Source organism: Lissotriton vulgaris, chromosome 12, assembly GCF_964263255.1.
Source record: "Lissotriton vulgaris chromosome 12, aLisVul1.2, whole genome shotgun sequence".
Taxonomy (NCBI): domain Eukaryota; kingdom Metazoa; phylum Chordata; class Amphibia; order Caudata; family Salamandridae; genus Lissotriton; species Lissotriton vulgaris.
In genome coordinates this window covers 229,850,579-229,875,792 of record NC_141700.1, presented here as the reverse complement: position 1 = coordinate 229,875,792, position 25,214 = coordinate 229,850,579, and the positions used below count along the sequence as shown (strand labels likewise).

At 45.7% G+C, this 25,214-nt stretch overlaps 1 protein-coding gene across 1 annotated transcript in view; it reads left to right on the top strand.

Moving 5' to 3' along the window:
* Nucleotides 1-25,214, top strand: part of CMTM4 (CKLF like MARVEL transmembrane domain containing 4) — a 357,468-nt gene that overhangs the window by 144,329 nt on the left and 187,925 nt on the right. Inside the window, exon 2 of the mRNA XM_086947724.1 lies at nucleotides 11,111-11,287. Within this exon, the coding sequence (XP_086803850.1) occupies nucleotides 11,111-11,287 (177 nt within the window). The remainder of the gene's footprint in view (nucleotides 1-11,110; nucleotides 11,288-25,214) is intronic.

Sequence of the window (25,214 nt, the reverse complement as noted above, 5' to 3'; positions counted from 1 at the left end):
CAAGCTCTTTCAAGCAGTCATTGGCTGCAGAAGGAAGTTGATGGACTTGTCAATAAGCTTAATGGTTACTTGTGGTACTGAGGTCTTGAAATGAAGAAAATGCTTTTTGCAGGATTAGCCGCTTTTGGAGACTACTGGAAAATGCAGATTTCTAGATAAATGTATTTTTCTCCCATTTTGTATGCTTGTTAAAGTCTTCCATGCAAGTTCCACTGCCTTTGAGTTTCACCAAGCAACCTTGTTTTGTGCTCTGCCTCTTGCAAGAATGTATTTTTCATACTTTTCTGAGATTTTAGGTTCATAATTTAATCCAAGAATTGATGGTATTGTATGAGGCAGTAGGCACTTGGATTTTGTAGTCTTCTATCGCACCCATCTGGGATTGGTTTGGGTCGAATTCTGGGTGCCATGCTGCAGCGTTTCTTATTTTGTGTACTGTTGGCTATATCATTATAATGGTCTTTTTTTCTCTTGTGAATTTGAATCATAATTATTGGTGAGTAATGGCTGACTATAACACTGTATTGCATTAGATCTTCTCCTCACCACTCAACCATGCTTTCTCCTTTTTCTCTTATTTGTGTTAATCAATATCCAGTTGTATACCTGAATAGGTCTTTGTTAGTGTTCTATTCATATTTGTACCTCTAGTCTGCAAATTAAATGATATCTGACGGTACAGTACTTTGTGCTATTGTGTAATGTATTTGCTTTAGTTTCAAATATATGTTGTATGTCTTGCAAAATCAAACCAAGAAAAGCTGCAATTGTTGTCTTAGAAAGTAACTATTTTAAAAAAAATTGGATTTCTTTTTTAATCTCTCAGGCACTTAGAGCCCGGTGCATCCGGATACAGGATATAAATTGCGCACTGAATTGTTGAAACCTGTTCCTGATTGAGCATCTTGGCCCTGTTTCTGCAGCCTGTCTCTAATTTTCAATGCGACGTATACTACTGTTCTGTACTTATAGATCCCATTGCAAAATCTACTGATGCTGAGTAACCCTGCCTAATGAATAATAATTAAGCAGCTCATTATGTGCGACATCTTGCTCTGGGCTACAATGATAGAGCCATTGGCCTGCAAGGAATAGCAGACCACAATCCCTGTATTTGCAGTCCCAATGTTTTTTTTTTTTTTTTAGCAGCCTATATTTGTTAAAGAAACAGATGTTTATAACTTAATAATAGTACCACTGATTCATGCCACACGAAAATGCATTTAGGAGGGGATGCCCCTTCATAACTTCAATGCGGTATGGATCCTTAAACACATTTTGTATGTAGGAAAGGTTTTTCTGGCCTGCAGAATGAATTTAATAGATACTAATGCCATTTTTCAGTTGAAAACCGCCTGATTTTGCAAATTGCATGGTTTGTGATCACAAAATGGCTTTTAACATCTGGCACTGTCGTACAGTGATGATGTGAGTGGTTATGCAAGCATAGAACAACCATCTGGTTATGGTAATGGAATACTCTATATAGTCGTCTCAGAAGAGCCAGAAACCCATCCCCTGGTGGTAGTTCTAGGCCACGGGGAAGTATAATATGGAGTCAACCCTGGATTGACAGAATCACAGTCCCTGGTAGCAGTACTAAGCTACCAGTAAGTACAGTATGGAGTCAACCCAGAAGTGAGAGAATCCAAGCCCCTGGCAGCAGTACCAAGCCACCAGGAAACGTCACATGGAGTCCACATAGGTGCGACAGGATCCTATTCCCTGGGGCAGTGTTAATCCACCAAGAGGTACATCAGGCCCGGTTCTAGCGGGTGGGCCAGGCCACCCAAAGAGGAACCTTGGCCCTCGCAGTGAGGGCTTGAAGGGTGGTGCGCAATGGCATTGGGCTCAAGGGGTTGTCTGTGTGTGCGTGTTCCCGGGCAGAGACAGCTTCCCGGCAAACAAAACAAAACAAAACACACACTCTCACTCTCACATACTCACACTCACACACTCTCTCTCTCTCTCTCTCTCTTTTAGAGATAGCCGCACCCGAGTACTTCACAGGTCTTTAATAGACCATTAACATGTTTACGAGGCTTTGTTTATTTATTCACCCCTTCATCTCCACATGGCAAAGGCGACAAATCCTTTCTTTGTTAACGGTGACCTTTGCCTACTGCTCTGCTGCATGGATATTTCTTTTTCTATGCAGTGCAGGAGAAAATACGTTTGTTTATTCCTATTCACCTTTCCTGACCCCTGTAGTTGCTTATCACATCAGGCTGTGACACAAAGTTTGACTAATGGAGTAGTAGGTAAGAGAATGTGTTACTATTTGTTTTTCTTTTTAAAATCTGCACAGGCCCAGCAGGACACGTACTTTTTCTCTTCATTTAAAGTTTTTATCATTATCATGGCTGATGCAGGTCAACAATAAGACAATTAAAAATGCCCAGATAATGCTGGTGATTAATGATCCTGCTGGAGAGCAATCATTTGTATGTTATTAGTTTTTAAATGCAGATACACTGTATTTTATGTGAAAGCTCAGTGGGTTACTGCCTTTGTCACAGAGATCCTTGTGTTACTTGCAGTTCAGAAGTTACAGTCCTAGGACAGCGACCAATGAACTGTCACCAAAGAGCTACATACAAAATGAATGATGTAGTTAGAACTTCGCTTTTTTTTTGTGATATAGTTAGAGCTTCCTCAGTCTTTCATTATTCTAATATTGGTAAAATAAGTATGTTTGGACAGATATACATTTTTATCAGTAAAGCTGACCCCCATGGAATACTCTTTAAATCTTAAGGTTGTGTTTCCCCAGACCAAACCCTCTTAAAATGTATTGCCCACCAGTATGGATGACACGCGATTCCTACACGGTGTCATCCTCCTTGGCTTATGGGACATTCCCTGTAGCCGGATGTATGTCGTTACAACGCGATGTTTTACATTGCAGTACTTTACGACGCATGTTTTACAACGCAAGTCGTTACCACGACTCGCGTTGTTGGGAGCTGGATAGTGAATAGTTTAATTTACTATTCCAACTCCAGTCCCCGTGGATAGTAGGGAAGGAGTTGGATAGTAAATTAAACTATTTACTATCCTTGAGCGCCCCCCAGAGCAATTCGTTGTTACAACTTGCGTTGTAAAAGTTGCGTCGTAAGGGAACTGCGGTGTAACATCCACGTTGTAAAGGATGTTCCCACCTGTACACTGATTTACATACTTGTATGATTCATTGTCTCTGTATAATGTGTGCGTGGTGTAAAGTACTGACACACACTACACTGATATGAGTAGTGCTATCCAACAAAGGAAATGCATATGAGAGAAGGGCTACGTAAAGATGAGGGGCACTGTTGGAGGGTGGCAGTGAGGGAATCCGAGGAGGAGGTAGTGGGAGGGGCTACAGAGCGATGAGGGGCACTGGTGGAGGGTGGCAGTGAGAGAATCCGAGGAAGAGGTCATGGGGTGGAGGGGGAGATGAACTAAATTGAACAGGGATATCCTTTTAGATATTATAAAACTCAAAGGAGCAATAAGGATTCCCTGGCTGAGATATGTTCATGATTTTTGATTTTTTTTAAGGATTTAGGCCATCTACAGTATTTTTTAAATCCTTCTTCTATTAAGGCAGTAACCAGAAAGGATCTGAGGAAAGAGTGTTTAATGCTGCTGGATACCCTGAGAATGACATCTGAGATTTCAAAGCCCACTGTCCTGCACAATCAATTGATTTTAACTACTTTTAATATTTAACCCTACTTCTCCTTTTGCCCGGTGCCTATGACAGGTTCTTATTAACCCGTTTTAGGCTGGGGATCTTTCATAGATTAGTAACTTTCCCCGTTATGAACGATTGGACACATGATCTCCGGCCTTGTCCTTGAGACAATATCTCCCCCAAACTATGGTTCATGTTATTTTATTCAGTAAATTTTTCTCTATTGACAGGCGGTTGTTTTTGTTCTCTATTTTAAAACAATCTGGATTACGCCAATGTCGCCCTGCTCTACTGTCATTACAACTATTAGATCATGAAAATGGTGTTATAAGTATTATAGCCTTTTTGAAAAAAGTGTTTTATCTTAGGAAACTTATGTTTACTTGAATGCTTTGTTTTGCACAGTAATGATGGTTATATATTTTTAATATTGTAATATTTAATGTGACTATATGTAATGTTTTTATTATGAATTTGTACATGAAATTCTTTATGTATTTTATAACTATGTGGTTTTATGATTGCTATTCAGCAATCGAATAAATCTATTTTTGATTTGATAGGGAGAGATGAGGGGCACTGGTGGAGGGTGATAGTGAGGGAGTCTGAAGAGGAGGTCATGAAGGGGAGGGGCTACAGAGAGATGAGGGGCACTGGTGGAGGGTAATAGTGAGGGAGTCTGAGGAGGTCATGAGGGGAGGGGCTGCAGAGAGATAAGGGGCACTGGTGGAGAGTGTCAGTGAGGGAATCCGAGGAGGGAGGTCAATAGGGGGGCCCATGGAGGGATGAGGGGCACTGTTGGAAGGTGGTAGTAAAGGTATTTACGGAGAAAGAGGTCAGTGGTGGGGTGCCAAAAAGGACTTTCGCACCAGCGCTAAAGCCGGCCTTGTCATGGCCTTTCTGTTTTATTTAATTAATTAGCAGTCGGGTCATAAGGGCTACTGTGGAACATACTTTAAAGTGTGTGGTAATTATATTTACTGCTATATTAAATGTTTTAAGTTTGAAGGTGATTTTACTAATGTTTTTACTGGGAAAAATGAAAGTGGAGCCCGATGGTGCCTCATATGGGGCTGGGGCCCAAGGTCAGCTGTGAGATAAGGTGCACTGGAGAGGGGTGGTAGAAAAGTGGATAATCAAGCCTGTAAGGGAGAGCGTTGCAGAGTCCGGGGTCAGGTGGAGGTAGTAATGAAGAGGGATTCTCCCTGAAGGCACACACAGAGGGAGCCTGAGAAGTGTCACTTGCCTGATACTCCCACCTCAAACCTCCTCTTCCCATCAAAGGACCATTACACGGAAAAACACTTTTCGAGAGTGATAATTTTTAGAAAGAGATTTGGAAAAGAGTGCATTTTACTGGGGCTTGTAAGACTAACAAGAGATAAAGGAAGGTTCTGAAGCTGGCCTGCCCAGACATATATGCGACAAACCAAGCCCGCAGTGGCCCACCCAAATGCACCCTTGACCCACCCAAATAAAAATTCCTGGAGCCGGGCAGGGGTGCAATGAGATCTAATCAGACCTCTGGCATTTTGTGATTTGAAAAATAAGCTTGAAATCAGATGACAAACGCTGTGAGTGCGATATTTACCGTGTTGGCCTCAAAAAAGGTCTCCAGCATGAAGCAAAGAATGGTTACCTTTTATTGGCTGTACGCGCACACAGCATTACGTGGTGCCGTAATAGCGGCCTGCTTCTTCCTGTTGCATTACTGTGTGATCCTTCTAGTCATTCGTGACCACACTCCATGGTACAAGAAGTGTGCCTGTGGCCCCTGATTAAGCTCTCTTGTGGCCATGCGATGGTGTACCACACGGGGCAGGATGCCTGCATGTGCCTATGGCCATGTTATCTCGTGGCCATTAGATGCTGTCACAAATCCTTCATTTGTGTCTTTGCTTGCCGCATATTATGTGTGTCTTTTTTAATGTATTTTTTATTTTAAAGTGTTGATCCTGTACAGTGCGCCACAATTTACCTCGCCCGACCATGCAGCTCTTCATCCATGTGGGGCTGAACGAAAAAGGTAACATTTCCTGTATAGAGGACGAAGAGATTCAGTCCTCGGTAGCTAACGGTTTCTGGTAGTGCTGGAGTAGCACAGCTAACTAAGACTGCAGCAGTTCCCGGTTGAGAGATGCCAGCATGATCGCAAGGGCTAGCAGTGACGTCCCTTATCCAGGGCAGGCCGGGGTAAAATCAGTGTTATCAGCTGTTTGTCAGCCGTGGCTCTCTCCTTTGCACGATATTGCACCCAAACCATAAGTAGGTACAGAGTGAAGTGAGAGGGCTCTCAAGCAACACTCATACGAAGAGGCACTGGGCGCTATATTCACAGCAGAACTTGGGTCTTAAACCATGGCTCATCTTTGCCCTCATGGGGGAAAAGGACCCTCAGATATCCCCTCCCCTTGTTTCCCAAAGCCAGGAGAGCGCCAGAGAGACTACCTTCGAGGGACATGTGAATGCTGGAGAGATGTGTAATAAGGCACCACATGCTCTTGTCCTAGGGGCGCCAAAAACTCCCTTGTGTAAACGTGGTGCTTCCTGCTTGAGATCTGTGCGTTCCCACGTATACTCTTAGGGACAGTTTTTGGCCCAGGCCTAGGGTGGCAATCATCAGAGGGACGAAAAAAAATGTCTGCATGAAGGTCCTGCAGACAGCAACACCCCACCCACCTTGGCTCCAGTGATTCCCTTTGAAGTGCTTTTAAACGCTTTTAACGTGCTGCAGTTGCTGTTTCTTTTAGCTCCATATCCACTCCCTACCTTGCCCTCCCATCTGCCTCTCACTCAGGGGAGAGAACCTACTGTATTGGGACCTCATTGGGCTGTAGAGAGCAGCCTGGTATCCCTGGACCTCATTTGTGCAACACTGTGGATTTCTTCATGCTCCTTGTGCTATGCTACAGGGTAACTTCTGCTGCCTGGAGGGTGACTTCTGCTGCCTGGAGGGTCCCAGTAGACTGACTAGAGGCATCTGCCTGATTTCTGACCCGACCTCCAGTCTTCCTGGGGCTACCGGCTGGCTGGTGAATATCGTATGCATGCTGGTGGAAGTGTTTTGCCTACAGGGATTCTAGACACTGGTTGTTTTGGAGCTTTCAGCCACTGGCTGTCTTGTGGATCACATGTTTCCTTATGGCATTCATTTTCTTCTGGATATATCCCATTGGCTGACCGTTGGCTGTCAGTAGATCTCGTTGGGCTGCCCGGCGGAATCTCGTTGGGCTGCCCGATGGAACCTCTTTGGGCTGCCTGGCGGAATCTCGTTGGGCTGCCTGGCGGAATCTCGTTGGGCTGCCTGGCGGAATCTCGTTGGGCTGCCTGGCGGAATCTCGTTGGGCTGCCTGGCGGAATCTCGTTGGGCTGCCTGGCGGAATCTTGTTGGGCTGCCTGGCGGAACCTCGTTGGGCTGCATGGCGGAACCTCGTTGGGCCGCCTGGCGGAATCTCATTGGGCCGCCTGGCGGAATCTCGTTGGGCCGCCTGGCGGAATCTCGTTGGGCCGCATGGCGGAATTTCGTTGGGCCGCCTGGCGGAATCTCGTTGGGCTGCCTGGCGGAATCTCGTTGGGCTGCCTGGCGGAATCTCGTTGGGCTGCCTGGCGGAATCTCGTTGGGCTGCCTGGCGGAATCACACTGGGGGGCTTGGCTTATTCATATTCAAGAAAGCAAACACCCTTCGGAGCAATGATGGACACTGATATTGTGCAAGTAATGACGTGGGGGCAGCAGATAAGGAGACATACAGTTGGCTAACGCTCTGAGTCAAACAAGAAGAAAAAAATATCGTTGTGGTCTATTTTTCTTTTTTTTTGCTGGAAAACTGATCCACATGCTGCTGTCATTCAGGAGAATGTGAAGCCGAGAATCTGACGTAAGCAAAAGTTAATTAGTACGATTTTAAAGCAAGCAGAAATCTTTACAAAAAGCATGACCAAAACACTGAGTAAACTCCATAATACTTAGTATTGTTAACAATAAAATGTTTTTTTTTTCCACAATGTCTATTGTGTTTGGATCAACGAAGAAGTGTAGGTGGTGGAAAGGAGGACAAGTGTAGTGCCCAAGGAGGAATTAATGGAAGCTAGCAGCCAGGAAGAAGTGGAAGAAAAACTGAGATTTTATGATGCAAATCTGCGCAAAATAAAGTGCTGCTATAATGCCGCAACATTTACATTTTTGTGCCACAAACTGTCTAATCAAGTGAGACAGAAACACCAAGATTTAGCCTGATAAGTATTGAATTATCAGGTGGACATGGTATTCAGCTGAGATGACATCTAGTAGTGTGTGTAGGAGGAATGTGCTTGGTTAAGTGATAGTGAGAGAGTCAGAGATAGAAGGATAGGAATTAAGGATAAATGTTTGTTTAGACAATATCTTAATGCCCAGTTTGTGAACGACAGTCACCCCTTTGTCATCAGGAGCTGGAAGTGCCAGGCAGATTTTAGGTTTTGCATACAAGGATCCAATCTGGAGCAACAGAGGTGTCTCCCAAGGCATACACTGGTTACAGGCAGCCAGGACAAAGGTCAAATGCAGTCTCGAGGAAGGATATGAGCAGCACCTGGGGTGCACTACTTACAGGGAGCCAAATCAGTATTTAATGGAGCCACCAATGAGTGACCGAGTAGAAGCAAATTGTATATATTGGTTAAAAGCGCGCAGTGAAACGCCAATTGGATCCACCTAAACAGCATCAGCGTTCCCGGTTACTATATAAAGTAACTATATCAATGGCCATTGGGTCCACCCATAAGTGAGAGAGGAACTAACTATTGGTTTGCGATCACCTGAAACATGGGTATGCTTATTGTTTAATTTAAAAAGTATATATTTAGCAAGTGTTTCGTGTAACACATGATTGTTTCTTGTAGGGCTTGAAGGTGGTGTCTTTTTCCGTTCTGACTGGGAGTAGTGTGCATTGCAGGTTAAGGCCCAGGCCCCCTTAAAAACTCAAACAGACCCAAAGAGGGAAGGCCTTCAGAGATCTGCTGTTTGCCCCAGACACACTTAAGTGAAGGGTGCTTTTGCGATAGGATGCCCCAAATAAAAGGAAGGGGGCATGGACCAGTAGGTAGCCTTGAAATCTCAGCAGGGGGGTTTAAAAGCACTGATATTCATACTGTGTGATTTCTGCAACACTGAAAACATAACGACGGCAAATGTCGGATGGCAAATGTGCTGGTGAATTATAAACAATATTGTTACATGTAGTATGGAAGCACTTGTTGTGGTCCATAAGATATGTTCTAGGTTATGATGTTGGGATGTGACTTAAGTCGCAGCCAGTGAAATCACTCTAACGGTTTTAAAGTCTGTGTGGTTGCCGAGATTCTATGGGGAAAATGATCGTGCTTTTCTTGACTGAATAAATGACCAAATTCTCTTGCCACACGTACTTTTTATTGTAGCTGAACCCTAACTGCATGTGTAGGATAATGTAACGATCTGTGAGGTAAAATTCATAATAAAATGCTGCGAGCAGATTAACGCACAAATAGATTTGCTGACTTTCACAATTAATGTTCATTTGCATAGTTTTTGCTTCGATTGAATGCAGCCCTCCGTGTTTATTCAGCTGGCCAGTGCTGAAGATTTCCATTTGAAGTGTTTTAGTCTGAACTTAGAGTTAATTGTACTTCCTCTAGGTTTCATTTTACTGTCCTTTGGGAATAGGTGTTTTTCATGTCACAAACTGTTGTCATGCGTTGAGCGATTGAGGGTTTTGATGCTGTTAACCTTTTTATTGTGCCCACATTGCCATCATTAAGGCGATAGCGGGTACTGGGTCAGTATGAGAGCATCCATCATGTTGGTGGAATGGTGGAGGCGAAGATGCTCCTTGCAGTGAGCCCGCATACCTTGATATTGTGGAACTAGGACTTCATAATCTCAGTGGCCTGAAAGGCAGCCTCTTATGCGTTCCTGAAAAGTCATCTTTGGAACAGTTTCCTGACTTTCCATCCCTTTCACTCATGTGATGGTTAGCTTAACTGGTACATCACCTACCTTGCTTTATCCGTTTGCTGTGGTGGTAATAAAAGGATACAAGTCTCAATTATAAAGTGCTGCCATTAGGGTCGGACTCGCCTGTAGGGCAGTGCCCAATAGGCTGGTCTGACAGATCAGGGTGTGGGCCTGTTTATGGAAAGGTGGGCCTGGTTTTACTATTGATTTCCCTGATAATACCAGAAACCTTGCCTGCAGGTAGCATAAATAATCACAGTCTTTCATAGCTTGCAAAATATCCACATGGAGTGTATAAACGTTCAAAACTGGCCTGGTGGTCAAATCTGGGCCATTTTTTTTAACTATCTGGTTCGATAATGCTCCACTTTTATTTTGGTGCCCAAACCAATTTTTTGTCCCACACCAACCCTGGCTGTCTTGCATTTTATTTTACCTTTTGCATAATTTATGCGCAACTCTATGTCTGAAAGGGTATTGTTTTGATGTATACTGGGTGCTCCCTTGTGTCTGCACAAAGCTAAACCTCTCTGAAAAGCTATAATAATAGGGAAACAAGTGTCAATGGATTCTTTTATTCATTTCAGGTTGTCTTGGTTGGTATTTAACTATTCCAAGGCTGTAATACTGTACCTGGAGTGGTAAAAGGCTTTGCCCATTTTACAGCTCGGCGTGGATGGTACTGTGCTAATCCTATGTTTAAAGACTTTGCTGTTGAAATGGCAAACAACTTTGTCCCTTTCTATCTTGGCGTGGATGGCAATGTGTTAATCCTATGCTTAAAAACTTGGATAGCAAAGCAGACATTTGAGATGAGCAAGAGTGTTGCTGTTGTTGAAGGGTGCTCTATACAGGTGCTACTCTCCACCTAAAAGTCGGAACTACCCAGAGTTCTCTGCTTCTTTTTTGCATGTTTGAATGTATATATATATATATATAATGTATAGATATACACACGTACACGCACACATTTACGAGGCTACACAAAATTCCGGGAAAGGCCAGACATAGAATTAAGAAAAAAAGCCATAGTCCTATTTTTATATCTGGGCTTTCTCGGTTTTTGTTTCTCAAAATCTGACCACCTTAAGATGTGAGCAGCTGTTTAATATTTTTGTTTTGGGATGGATCATTTTCATGTTACCTTTATACCGCTGCATTTTAACTGTTAATGATTTTCTGATTTTTAATGCAAATTGCACAAGTTTGCAAAATAAATAAATAAACGACCAGACCTAGGTGGCTTTGCGATGCGTGTTGTTCCTTGAGACCTGCTTTCAAGGGTCAGACTGTTGTATAGCTGTGGTTCTATAAACCGTCTTGTATTTTTAAATTTCATTTGTAATCCTTACACTGTTATATGTTTTTCCTATTTTATACTTTCAAATTAGGAGTGAATAAATCTGCAGTAAAAAAAAAATGTTCAGTTTTTATAGTGTGGGCTCTCCTCCCTCCAGGTCCTGGCCCTGATTGCCTTCATCTGCATAGAAACCATCATGCAGTGCTCCCCCTGCGAAGGCCTGTACTTCTTCGAGTTTGTGAGCTGCAGTGCGTGTGTAGTGACTGGAGCCCTTCTCATCATCTTCAGTCTTAACCTTCACACACGCATGTCACAGATCAACTGGAATTTAACCGTAAGTTTACAATCAAACCTTCATTGTGATCAAAAGCGTAGAGATTGTGAGCGGGCCATGTCGCAGAATTACCTGTGTGGTTACCTTTGTAGGATTGCGTGCACCATTGTTTCATCGAATGCCCATCCAGAGATATTGATAACATAGTTACCCTCACGCAGAATTACCTGTGTGGTTACCATGTAGGATTGCGTGCACCTTTGTTTCATAGAATGGCCATCCAGAGTTTTTGATACAGAGCTACCCTCATTAAACCAAAATTATCATTGTCGACTTCGAAATATTTTGTGGTTTCATTTACCAATTGATAACTTCCAAGAGCTGGGTGATAGACCGCGGGTGCCGCTCATGCAAGGCGTTTGAGTTTGGTGCTTTTGGCAGCGAGGAGACTCTGGGGCAAAGACCGGCGGGACTGTGAGGACCAGCAGCCAGCACGGCGACGCTGCGTGCTCTTCCCGCCACCCCCCACAGGTGTACTTAACAGCGCCTCGCGGCCCCCGCTCTGCGGGAGCCGCTCGTGCAAGGCGTTGGAGTTTGGTGGTTTTGGCAGCTAGGAGACTCTGGGGCAAAGACCGGCGGGACTGCGAGGACCAGTAGCCCGCACGGCGACGCTGCGTGCTCTTCCCGCCCCTCCCCCACTGACCTATATTTTTGGCCTCCCCTTCCGCAACGCGGAACGCGCGCGGATGCGCGCCGGGCTAAGCCTGGGCCAAGGGTGGGCCCGTTTTAGACCGTTCGAGACCGGACTGGGCCACACCCTTTGGCTTTCTACTTCTTCAGCGTGGGTGAGGTAAGAAGATCTTCAAGTCCAAGAAATGTATTCCTGGGTGGTTGCAATAGATCGAGATGGCAGGCCGCGAGCAGAGGAGCAAAACCATAACTGTGGGCTGTAATACAGTAGGAACATTGGATAATTTTATTATTAGAGCCAGCTCGCTTTTATCCAATGAAATTACCATTCTGGAAAGGCTCCTTTCACAGGAACTGTTAAACGTTAAAAGATCGTCCTTGGGTCACATCATGAATGCAAACACGCCGGACAGGGGAGTGGTTGCAAACATTGTCATTGTTGGCCGCGTGGAAATGAAGGACAATGCAGCACAGAAAGGGGTAGACCTGTCGGGGTTGGTGGGGGGTATGTTCACATCGTAACCACACTATTGAATTAAGTGTATTGGAAGTTAATCCTGTGCCCAAGTCAATGCTGAATTTGTTAATGCTATTCAGGAGAAGCAGAATGGTAGTAATCCAAGAGGGCATCGGGCCATACCCAAAAGGAAGCGCATCACCCACAAATCAGGCGGGCGAAAGGCCAAGCTCGCTAAACAAATGAGCGACCCAGAACCCCATGGGATGTCCTCCGTAAGGGTTCCAGTACCGGCTGCCCCCATAGAGGCAGGTTCCCCTATTTTGAATACGGTCGATTCAAATATTAGCAATTCTGTTCCCATGCAAGAAGATCCAATGATTGCTAAATTGAGTATGGTTTGTAAGGCTCTGCTCGGCCCCCTGGAAGCCAGACTAGCCCAGATAGAGTTAAGGCTGTCTAGTATAGAGAGGGCTACTGTCTTGGCTGGTGATGGCTTGGACAGGGTTAAAAATATGCTGAGGGAGGGCGCAAAGGGGGCCAAAAAGGGTCAGGGGGGTTCGCAAATTGAAATCTCTAATTCCCCAACAGGTGTAGGAGCCACAGTACAAAGGCCCCCTACTATTACTACTACTAATGCCCCGATGCAATCACTGGTAGAGATCTCAAGGACAGAGATTGATTCTGACCAAATCACCCAAAGGGAAATCCATGTAGCTGGCTGTCCGCCAAACAAGTTGGCAATGAATTTACCTCCGGGAGCGAGTCCCCTTGTGGTTGTATTAACAGGGGTCCCAGTGTTGGAGGCTTCGGCCAGGGAATCCTTCCAGTCACTGAAAAATAAGGTTATTAGCTGGCTGAGCAAGAATAGGCCTCTTCCCCCCCCCCCAAATCTCCAGTGAGATTTTGATGGTCCGTCGGGTGCAGTGGATTGGCAACACTACTAAAAATATTAATGGGGACTGTGTTTTGGTAAATTTTTGAGACCCAAGAACAGTCTCCCACATATGCTCCTGGCCATACCGAGACCTTGATACTGCTATTCAGCCTCTTCCTTTGTCTTTTTTCTACTGGCCTGGTTCTTGGAGTCCTAGTGGGGAGGTGGAGGATGGTTGGACGAGAGTGGGTTTTAGGGGAGGGAGTTGTGGGACTAGGGCTGGGAATGTTAATATCTACCTACCAGCCCCCCCCCCGAGCTGTAATCGCTTTAGCCCCCTGGACATGGTCGATTGACTACCCCCCTATGTGGTGTCGGAGGGTGGCTCAGAACTAATAGGCTGCAGCAACATGACAAAATCTAGGGGGCCTCTTATAACAAACCTTGACGTGGATTGCTGCAGTACCAACGAATGTACTGTTGTATTTCTATCTAGGACCCTAATTCGATATTCCCGATTCATGCCCTTATGTGGTTATAATAAATAGTATCTTTATAAAGGCATAAGAATCATATCCATATTTAGTAATAGCCCATGCAGTCCAAAGCACTGCAAGGCTACTCCCATAGACTCCTAGAAAGCACAACGCGTTCTTTAAACAAACCAAGCCTCCAGCAGCCCGGGAAAACCCTCTGCTTTTATTTTGATTTGCACAAGAACTCCTGGAGTCCAGAAAGAACTGTTAGTTCTTAGTGACGTCTTATGTCCAACCTTACGTCAAACCCGGCACCTTTCAGGTATAAATATACCAAGGTTGCCTTAAGCAAACACACGGCGGTTGGGAGCTGAGCGACGTTCTACTTGCCCGGGAGCCCAGCTGTTATGAGAGCCGACGGAAACCGCCCCTCCCCTTGACGCACTGAGAGAGACGCTGTCTTTTTCTCCAGCCGAGAAAATCCAGCTCCGGTGTTCCCAAGTCACCCTCACGGGTTGCTGGGAGATCGAGTCCTGAGAAACGAGATACAAGACCTCCTTCATACTATAACCAAGGTACAGAGCTGATTAAAACCTTAGAGAGAATTCTTGATTCCGAAACTTGGCAAATAACTTAACTTAAAAACTGCAAACTTCCTTACTCCTTCCCACGTATTAGGCTTATGTCAGGTACACTTGGGTAGGCGTATTTAGAAGCACCAGTTGAGTTCGTTAGTCAATGTTTTTATGTATGTATATATTTTATCCATTTTAAGTATCATATGGCTAAGAAACCATATCAATGCTTTTACAGTATTATTTCATAATACTACTTTTACTGTAAGCACTTTACTTTATAATAAGTATTGCAATTGTGGCAATTCATTTCTCTTGCATGAGATAGAAGACTGCTCAATAAAATAACACCTTTTATTGAAAACGCCCGTCTCTCTATTTCTCTGCACTCTAGTGGAACTAAGCATGCACGATTGACTGAGTGAAATAGCTGTCTATTGTTTTCACACGACTCTAGAGATACACTCTTTATTCTGGGGGAGCAAAGTTGTCATGTTTATGCGGTTGTCAGAAACTAATCCCTTCTTGTCTAAATCAGGACGGTTAACCCTTTCCTGAACAGTCGAGAAAGTTTCTAGTGACCTCTGAGCTAGCTGGCAAAACTAATTAAGTCTAACATAGTCAGTAGAGACCTAGATGACCTCAGTCCTACGTCTACACTGCTGTTTGTTATTCCAATGTGCAGAGCCTATTGGGAATATAGGAACTACACTACAGTACCAGGCAGGCTGAGAGTAATAACAAAACAGTTATAAACAGCACAGAATTTCATCCCTGTATTTTTACTCTCCAGCCTCCCCAGTCGGAAGGTCCACCTTCTCCTGATGTGGCACAGGAGATGGTGGAACCCACTACGCGAGATTCCAACGGGGGCAGGAAGGGTACCGCTAATTATGCTAATCAGGGCCCTCTAACAATATTGTCATGAAATCGGCAGGCCTCTGTAATAAGATCAATTGTCCAGAGTGGGGAGCATTTATTGGTGGGAATGATGTGTGTCTTTTCCAAGAAACATGGGCCAGAGAAGATAAGACACACACTAGCTATGCCTCCTTCTCCATACCAGCGAGATGGGGGAGGGGAGTGGGGGGGGGGGGGTGAAAGGGACGCCCATTGGGGGGCCTTACAGTTTGGGTGGGTTCCCACCCAGTCTGCACGGCTAAGACCCTGAACACACTATCTGATGACGTGCAGTGCATATTTTTGGAATGGGCCAATGGCTACAAGCTTGCACTGGTCAATGTATATTCTAGACCAGTGGGTGTAACTGCGGAGTCTAAAGCAGTTGAGGAATTGTCCACATTTATAAGTTCCATCCCCAGCTTGTGATTGGGGGTGACCTCAGTTGCCACTTTGAGCGACTGGTAGGCCTGGCAGATGAAGGCCTTTTGAAAGAGGACGCGCGCTGGGCACTACTGCCACTGGAGGCTCCATTTTCTAGGCCATGGACACCACTGGTGGTCGAAATTATGTCACTAACACTTAAGCACTCCATTAGGGCGTGCAATGGGCGTGTTAAATCAGTTCTCCCCCCAAAATGCACTTTTAACAAAATGGGCCTTGAGTCTCGTCTGGATTACATATTTGTGGAAACTCGATCTTGGGCCACAATAAGGGACTTCTTTGTAATCCAAAGAAACGATAGCGATCATAATGCCCTAAGTTTAAAAATTACCATGCCTGGTGTCGCAAGGGAGACTCTGGATGTCAGTGGCGCCCCGGACCCGAGAATGCTCCTAACTAATGGTAGAAGAAAAAAATGGGCGAAAATCGTGGAAAAGCCAGAGCGAGTTTCGGAGCTCTATGCTCTAATTCTTCCTATTCTAGAGGAGATCAGTGCTGCAATTAATGACTAACACATTTCTGAAATTTTCTGTAAGTTAGGGACCCTATACGAACAGTTAATAAACAAATTGTCAGATGTGTTCTACCCTTGTATTGCCAAGCGGCCGGTAAAGGGTACCAGGGTTACATGGTACAATTCCGCCTGTAGAAGAGCAAAGGCCGAACTTGTTTCTGCCATAAAACACAAGGCTGCTAAGTTAGTAGTACAGACTATGAGAGCTAACTATAAGCGCGTAATGAAGTGCGCAAGAGAGGAATGGGACCATGACAACTGTACTGGCTTATCTAATGCTCTTGCAGCCAGAGACCTCCTTAAATTCTGGTCCATTGTAAATACAGGCTCGACAGAGCCAGCTGTAGCTGTGGAGGCTAACATAGCTGAAAGTGTTTGGGAAGAACACTTCCGAACCCTCTACGCAGTAGGATTCACTAACCTGGAGGGAGATCTAGGGGCGGTGCAGCCAGATAAAATACGGCATTCAAACGTTATTGACTTCACGGTGAAGGAGGTCAGTGATGTAATCTCTAAACTGGCAGCGGGGAAAGCCCCGGGGCTGGATAAGCTCCCGGGTGATCTCTTTAAACATCAACCTGCAGTTTGAGCCCAATACCTCTTAGTTATTTACAACGCAGTCCTGAGAGGGATGCCAATACCTGGTACTTGGCTGGGCGCAGAGATTGTGCCTATCTTCAAGAAGGGTTCACCTCTGCTCCCAGCCAACTACAGGCCCATCAGTTTGATCGATGATCTTTGGCAGGTTAATACTAGACCGCCTCCAGGACTGGTTGGAGGAAAATTCCATACTAAGACCCTACCAGGCAGGGTTCAGAGATAATATATCTACAATGGACCAGATTCTCCGGCTGAACATGCTGTTCTGGAAGTCTGTTAAGATCGAAGGGGGAAGCCTTTACACGGTTTTCGTGGATTTGCGAGCAGCCTTCGACTTGGTTCCAAGATGCAAGCTAGGGCTGTACTTGCCGAATTGGGCATTTCCCACCAAATTTTGCATATTTTAATACGGCTCCATCATGACAACTTCGCATGGGTCAGGTGTGGAAGAAACGGTCTCCTATCGGCAAAATTCCCCGTTGGCAGTGGGGTGAGACAGGGTTGCGTCTTGGCGCCTACCCTGTTTTGCCTTTATGTCAACGAGGTAATTTCTCACTTAGATGGGATTCAATATATTAACGCCCCCAAACTAGCTGGCAGCAGGGTGCCTGCGATAATGTTCGCAGATGACACCCTGCTACTCTCAAAATTTCCAATGGGGATACAGAAGGTTTTGGATGGCTTTGTGGGATTTTGTGAGGAAAGGGGTTTTGGAAATCAACGCTTTGAAAACCAAATTCATGATTTTCAATCCCCCTGTACCCACGAGACCTAACCCCGTAATAGGAACGATTAGGCTGGAAAGAGTTCAGACTTTCGACTATCTAGGGGTAACCCTCAATGAAAATATGACGTGGCCCAGGAGATCGTGGTCGCGCTCCAGACGGAGAGAACGATCGAGGAGCAGACACAGGTCCTCCACCCGTTCTTGACGGCGCCATAGGAGGCAAAGATCCAGGTCCAGTGCGACTTCTAGGACCCGCTCCTATTCACCTACTCTGTCAGATTCCCCGGAGACTAGGGTGTCTACGATCGACGACATCGGTACACTCCAGGAGGTTCTCCTGAGGGGGGCTGCGTAGTTGGGTATCACAGTGACGGCTCCTACACCTACGACGTCCGTGATATTCGAAACTTTGCACAAGAAGCACCTGTCTCGTCCTCTGTTACCTTTGGTGCCAGGACTGGTCGAACCGGCGCAAGAGCTGTTTCTTACACCTGCGGTGGTGAAAGCTGCCCCGTCCAGACTTTTGAAGAAATACAGGGCACCGGACTCGGACCCTGCCTTCTTGAGGATGGACCCAGTACCCGACTCAGTGATAGTGACGGCGGCCAGGAAACAACATTCTACCTCCCCGTCCTCCACTGTGCCTCATGATAAGGAGAGCCGCTGGATTGATTCGGCGGGAAGGAAGGCATGTGGGACTTCCTCCACCACGATGAAGGCTTCCAGCGACTCTGCATTACTGGGCCGATATGACCGTGCGCTTTGGGATTCCATGGAGCAGTTCGCGGAACTTGTGCCGCGTGACAGGAAGGAGGACTTCATGGAAATCGTCAAGGAGGGGATGCTGGTCTCGAACCAGGCCATCAGTGCCGCGGCGGGTATCTCCTTGTTGGCCGCACATGGCTACTGCCACGGTATCAACCAACGCCGCCATGCGTGGCTCAGGCTTACGTCACTCAAGCCTGAGGCGCAACAGTGAGTGGCCAATCTGCCGTTTTCCGGGGACATGCTCTTCGGTAAACACGCAGATGACAAAATGGCTCGGATGAAGGCCGAGGCGGAAACCCTGACGGCTGTGGGCTTGGAAAAGCCCAGAGACAAGAAACCCTACCGCCAGTTACAACAGCGGTTCGGCTCGCAAGGGAAAGGAAGAGGACAGTCTTCGGGACAACGGCAGCAGCAACAACAGCAGCAGTTCCGAAGACCCTTCCAGAAACGCCACAGGGGTAGAGGTGGACAGCAGTCCTCTACCGCGAACAAGGGCCCGGCCGGTTCTCGACCCCGAGTGGTTACTTCCCAGTCATCCGTTACCCGCTCCGCTGGGGGGAAGCGTTCAAGTTTTTTCTGGCAGAGTGGAGAAAAATTACTCAGGACAAGTGGGTGCTGAATATTGTTTGCAATGGATACAGTCTTCGATTCATCAGTCCGCATCCAGCGATCCCTCCGGTCAGCTCGCTGTATCAACTGCGCGAGCTGCAGGCGGAGGCCGATATCCTGTTAAGGAAAAGGGCGATAGAAGACGTACCTCTGTCTCAAAGAGGAAGAGGTCTGTACTCCCGGTTCTTTCTGGTTCGCAAGAAGGGCAAGAACGAGTTCAGGCCCATTCTGGACTTGCGGCAGGCCAACAAGTGGATTCGCAGAGAAAAGTTTTGCATGCTGTCGTTGCATCAGATTTATCCTCAGTTGCAACAGGGGGACTGGCTTTGTGCCATAGACCTACAGGATGCGTACTTCCACGTGCCCATCGCGTACAAGCACAGGAAGTTTCTGCGATTTCAAGTCGGCACCAACCATTACCAATACACAGTACTGCCTTTCGGGCTGAAATCTGCGCCCAGGACATTCTCGAAGTGCATGGCAGTGGTAGCGGCACACCTCAGGAAAGACAAGGTGTTTGTCTACCCGTACCTGGACAATTGGTTGATCAAGGCCTCCTCCTTCTCAGAAGCTCAAGCAGACTTCCAGAAGACGTGCGTTCTCTTGAACAAGTTGGGGTTGCACATCAACATGTCCAAGTCTGTCCCGATCCCGGTCCAATGCATTCAATACCTGGGAGCCACCATCAATACGCTGTCAGCAAGCGTGTCTCATTCGGAGGAGCGACGGAGATCGATCCTTCGGAAGGCTCAGGCTCTTATGACCGCTCCAACTACAACAGTGAGGACGGTGTCTTCTCTACTGGGGTCGATGGCCTCTTGTATCTTCCTCACTCCTCATGCACGACTACACATGAGGCCTCTGCAGGAGTGCTTGGAGGACCAATGGGACCAGAGGAGAGGATCTTGGGACGACAGGATACGGCTGTCTCTGCATGCTCTTCAGTCTCTGAAGTGGTGGTGTTCAGCGGAGAATCTCCTCAGAGGGGTTCCCTTCCACAAGGACATTCCTACTCAGACTATCGTGACGGATGCTTCTCTCCTGGGCTGGGGAGCGCATTCGGGAGACTTAGTGATCCAAGGCACGTGGTCTCAGACAGAGTCCACGTATCACATCAATTTCCTGGAACTCAGAGCTGTTCACTTGGCGCTGAAGGCTTTTCATCCATCCTTCCGGACCAACTCTCTGCTTGTACAGACGGACAATACGACTACGATGTATTACCTCAACAAGCAGGGGGGGTCGAGATCGCGCACCCTGTCTCGGGAGTCGCAGACGATCTGGCACTGGCTTCTGTCCAGAGGATTGATGATAACAGCTACCCATCTGCCAGGTGTACAGAATGTTCAGGCGGATGCACTGAGCAGACTGATTCAGGAAAACCACGAGTGGGTCATAAACGACGACTTACTAGGAGAAGTCTTCGCAAGGTGGGGGACTCCAGACGTAGATCTGTTCGCCACCGCCGAAAACAGCAAATGCCGAGACTTCGTCTCCAGGTACTACCAGCAAGGGACGCTGGGGAATGGCCTCTGGATCAACTGGTCGAACAGCTTTGTTTACGCTTTTCCGCCCATTCCCCTGATTCCGGCGGTGCTCATCAAACTGTCCCGGTCCAGGGCACGGATGATCCTGATTGCCCCGGAATGGCCCAGACAGTGGTGGTTCACGGACCTTCTACACCGGTCCCTCCTTCCACACATACGGTTGCCGTGCAGGCCGGACCTTCTCACGAAGTTCGGGGGGCAGATGGTGCACCCCAAACTCTTGTCCTTAAGTTTGGCGGCATGGCTCCTGAGGTAGTGCAATATGGCCATTTGAATCTGCCCGAAGATTGCATGGACATACTGAAGGAGTCTAAGAGACCTTCCACTCGGACGTCCTATGCTTACAAGTGGAAGAGGTTTTGTATCTGGTGTGTGTCCAGGAACTTTGACCCTACGACGTGCAAGGAAGATGTCATCCTTCCCTACCTTCTACATTTGGCGCGATCTGGCCTTAATGTTCATTCCATTAGGGTTCATCTCGCTGCATTGACTGCCTACAGGAAAAGCCCTTCACAGACTTCCTTCTTTCAGATCCCTGTGATCAAAGATTTTTTGGAAGGCTTGAAGAAAGTGTTCCCTCCTGTCAGGCTTCCTTCGCCTTCATGGGAATTGAATGTGGTGCTGTCCAGATTGATGAAGGAGCCTTTTGAACCCATTCATAAGGCTTCGTTGCAGCACCTGTCCTGGAAGGCGGCGTTCCTCGTGGCCATTACTTCGGCCCGCAGGGTGAGTGAAATTCAGGCGTTGTGTTGTAATGAACCTTATACTGTATTTCATGCTGCTAAGGTTGTTATGCGTACTCACCCTAAATTTCTTCCCAAGGTTATTTCTGACTTTCATGTCAACCAAACTATAACTTTGCCTACGTTTTTTCAGAATCCTTCATCTCCAGCGGAAAGGTCTTTACATTCCCTGGATGTTAGGAGGGTGTTGAAATTTTATCTGGATAAGACCAAAGATATTCGTAGGTCAGACCAATTGTTTATCAATTAAGGATCGGTCAGGACGGGTCTTCCGACCTCTAAGCAGTCCATCTCTAGGTGGATTGTGTTCTGCATACAGCTATGTTACCAGAAAGCTAATAAGACCTTAGGAGGTAAGCCTAAGGCTCATTCCACCAGGGGCAAAGCTGCCACGACAGCCTTGCTCCGTAATGTGCCGATTGCAGAAATTTGCAAGGCCGCCACTTGGAAGTCGGTTCATACCTTTGCTAAGCATTACTGTCTGGACGCTGATGCCAGGGCAGATGCTCAGGTTGGGCAGGCTTTGCTGCGGAATTTGTTCGCACAATAGAGGTGTTGGTTTCTTTTCTACACCGCCGCTTTGGTGTGGGGATGGGCTTGCCATTCTATTCACTAGATTATGACTATACACAGAGATCCCCTACTACAGAAGTAGTAGTTTCTTTTCTGTAACTCCAGTTCTGTAGTAGGGGTATCTCTGTTATAGTCATAAGCGCCCGCCCTCCTCCCCGGTGGCGAGATAATCATGTAAGGAATGCTACAGGTCTGGCGTGTTACGCCTTCAAAAAGAACTGAAAGTAAGAGAGACCTGCAGGGCATTCTGGGATACTGTGAAGTTCTGGAAAGTTCTCTTAAAGGCACAGTATCCTATTCTGAGCCACATAATGGCAGCCTATGGGGCTTGTCTGTCCATGTCCTCCTCTCTATCTTCCAGAGGGTTTGTGCTGAAGGCAAGGGAAATCTGGACAGGCTTTGCTGTTTTGTGGATTTTTGGTGGAATTTCTAGCTGAAGTACTGGACAGTGTAGCCTTTTATAGGCTGCATTATATGTCTTTAAATTCTCTCTTAAGTGTCTGTGCAGTTCTGCATTTTTTCGACACTGTAAGAGATTATTTTTGATTGCTCCGGGGTCCACGCACATGGGCGGGACTATTCACTAGATTATGACTATAACAGAGATACCCCTACTACAGAACTGGAGTTACAGAAAAGAAACTATTCCTTATGACCTTCATTACTAATTTTACTTTCTGTTAAATTAACTACTTTTCTCTCGGATAGTAGTTTGGCTTTTTCTGTAACTATACTTAATATGGCATAATAAACAAAATCTTAACTGTTTATGTTCCAAAATATCAGCTTTCTTGAGGTGTGAAAACCCCAATGTGTAAAACATTACCATTATTTATTTTGTATCAATCTATAATTTTTGTTTTTATGGCGCACAAAATCATCTGCCCCTGCTTTTAACTGCCATGCAGATGACACATAGAAGAGCTGCACTTAACATAGACTCTCTGCCCTGTTTAAAATGTAAAAAAAATAAAAGTACCTGGTCTTTAGCCATCCAACACCCTTTGTGCCTTCTCTCCTCCCTGCTTGAAGCTGTGCTCTCTGCTCTCCTGCATAGCAGAGAGATTGTTGCTCCCTCATAGCCCTCAATAACCCAATGTAGAATCTGACAGTTTCGCTAGTTGTTCTCAGTGACAAGCCTTACGTCACATGGCTATTACCTCAGCCAGTTGTGATGTTAAACTTACTACGTTGCTCTTCTAATTCCATAGCTTACCTGCATTAGAAAAGCCAATAGTTCTCTCCTTTTGACCCATTGGTGTTGCCACTGCTTGTTGATTTTATGCCAAATTAGCAAAAAAGAGGCACAATGATGTTTACATGTACCCAAGCGCGTATGCATCAATACACTGCTAGCAGCTGCATCTACTCCATAGGTATACCTATTGGTGTCGATGTGTGCGCTCACTTGTGTCACCACGCATGCATGCAAGTGTCACCACGCATGCACACCTAAGGAATGATGTTGGCGAAACTTTTTAATTTTTTTATTTACTTAACCGAGATGTCGAATGCCACAAGAAACGGTAAATAAAAAAAAAAATGTTACATGTGCAAAAGCCATTTTTGAAAGGGGAGCAGCCCACCAGAAAATGGCAGATCCCGGACCGACCCCCCCAAAAAATCTTTTATTTTAAGCACTGTGAGGGTTAGGAGAGCAATGAAGGAGAGGGAGCATGTTAGCAAATAGGATTAGGTACATGAGCTATGTACTAGCATTAGGCTGGGAGAAAATAATAATGAATACAAAATTTTAAAAAGCGGAGTGGCGGAAGGAATTAATCGATGTGGAGGATGGAGCAATGCGCAGTGCATGGGGTGGGGTTGGAATGGGAGATGGATCACATGAGAGAGAGAGAGAGAGAGAGAGAGAGAGAGAGAGAGAGAGAGAGAGAAAGTGGGGGAGTCGTTACAAACCCAAGAATAGAAAGGAAAGCCATTGAATAAGAAGTAAGCAAATGAAAGTGTCAACGCCAACCAGACATAAGCAATGGGCTGGCTCCTAGTTTTTGGTATGGTCCACAAGAGGTCTTTAAACAGTCAGTTTAAATCTAAAACTTGCTTTGGCACCCACTTAAAAATGTGGTGCCAAAGCAAGTTCGATGCCAAGGCATTCTGGATAAAGGCCAAGCTGTTAATATGTTTTTATTGATACAATAGAGGTGCACCACCAATTGCAGCCAACTGTTTTCTTCTGCCTTCTGACGGGCTACAAAGAACGCCTGGCAGAAAGGAGAAGTATAGGATAGCAGGTGTGACTCAAAGTGACACACCCTCCCTGTTCCAACCTGCAGCATGAAAGGCAGTATTACTGACACCTGGTGACTAAATGTTCGCTTTGTGGCTGCTGGTGTGGTAACAGTCTCTTGCATGGGCCAAGATTATGTTGAAAGGGTTTTGCGACACTTGATGGAAGAGACTTGCCTGGCAAGTTTAAAAGGGATTGTACCTAGGCCACACTTTCATTTTACTTTTCTCTCTCCAGTGTTTATTACTGTATTTGTTTTGGAGATGGGTTTCTTGGGTGATAGAAGAGACCTTTTGGTCCTTTTTAGGCAGAAGCCTACCATCATTATAAACTTTATTCAACAGTTAAGTCATAAAAGCATATCCTAAAACATTCAACAAATACAGAATAAAACACTCATGCTAAAATGGTTTATATAAATAATTAAGATGTAATTAAACTCAATGCGACAACTATCAAATATAATAATTTTTTAAAATATACAAGATAAAATTATGTTTAAAATTTATCGAATTTACAAACCGACGTTGCTCACATATTCGCTAATTCATTATATGTGTTAGGGAGTAATTCAGCAATCGCACAGTGCCCAACACTCAAGCGGAAAACCCAACCCCATAAATTTCGTAAAAATTAATTTTACTGGGGTAAGGATGGTCAGAATAGGGCAGTATTCGCTTGACAATGACATCTGTTTCGAACGAATTGTCCAAGCCCATTTCAAGAACTTTGCTACAGCTATAGCAATGGGGGAGGTTGGGGTCTGTACATAGAATTCTCAAGGCCTCTTCATGTCTTAGAATACCAATTAGGCGACAGATTGGTTTTATCCACTTTTGTCGAGGTACTGTATATAAAGGGCAGGAGAACAAAATACGACTTACAGATTCTTGTTGATCCGGTGCACCTAAAGCATCTGTAACCAGTTGACCCAGCCCATTTTGTAGTAAATAGCCTTGTTGGAAGGGTACCTGCCCTAAATTGGAAGTACAGTTTACGATCAAAAGGCTTTTCTATATCATCCCAATACCTTTCTAGCACTGGACAAAACTTAACTTCAAGGAATCGACGAGTGAGGTGAGAAGAGAGACCATTTAAGCATGTTGATGAGAAAACCATCTCCCAGTATCTACCTTTCAGGATTTTTTTTAGAGGGAAAGACTGCTTTTAAAGGGTCATTCCACAGTTCAATCATTCCCAACCTCACTAGCAGGGATCTAATTTCCTTCAACCAACTAA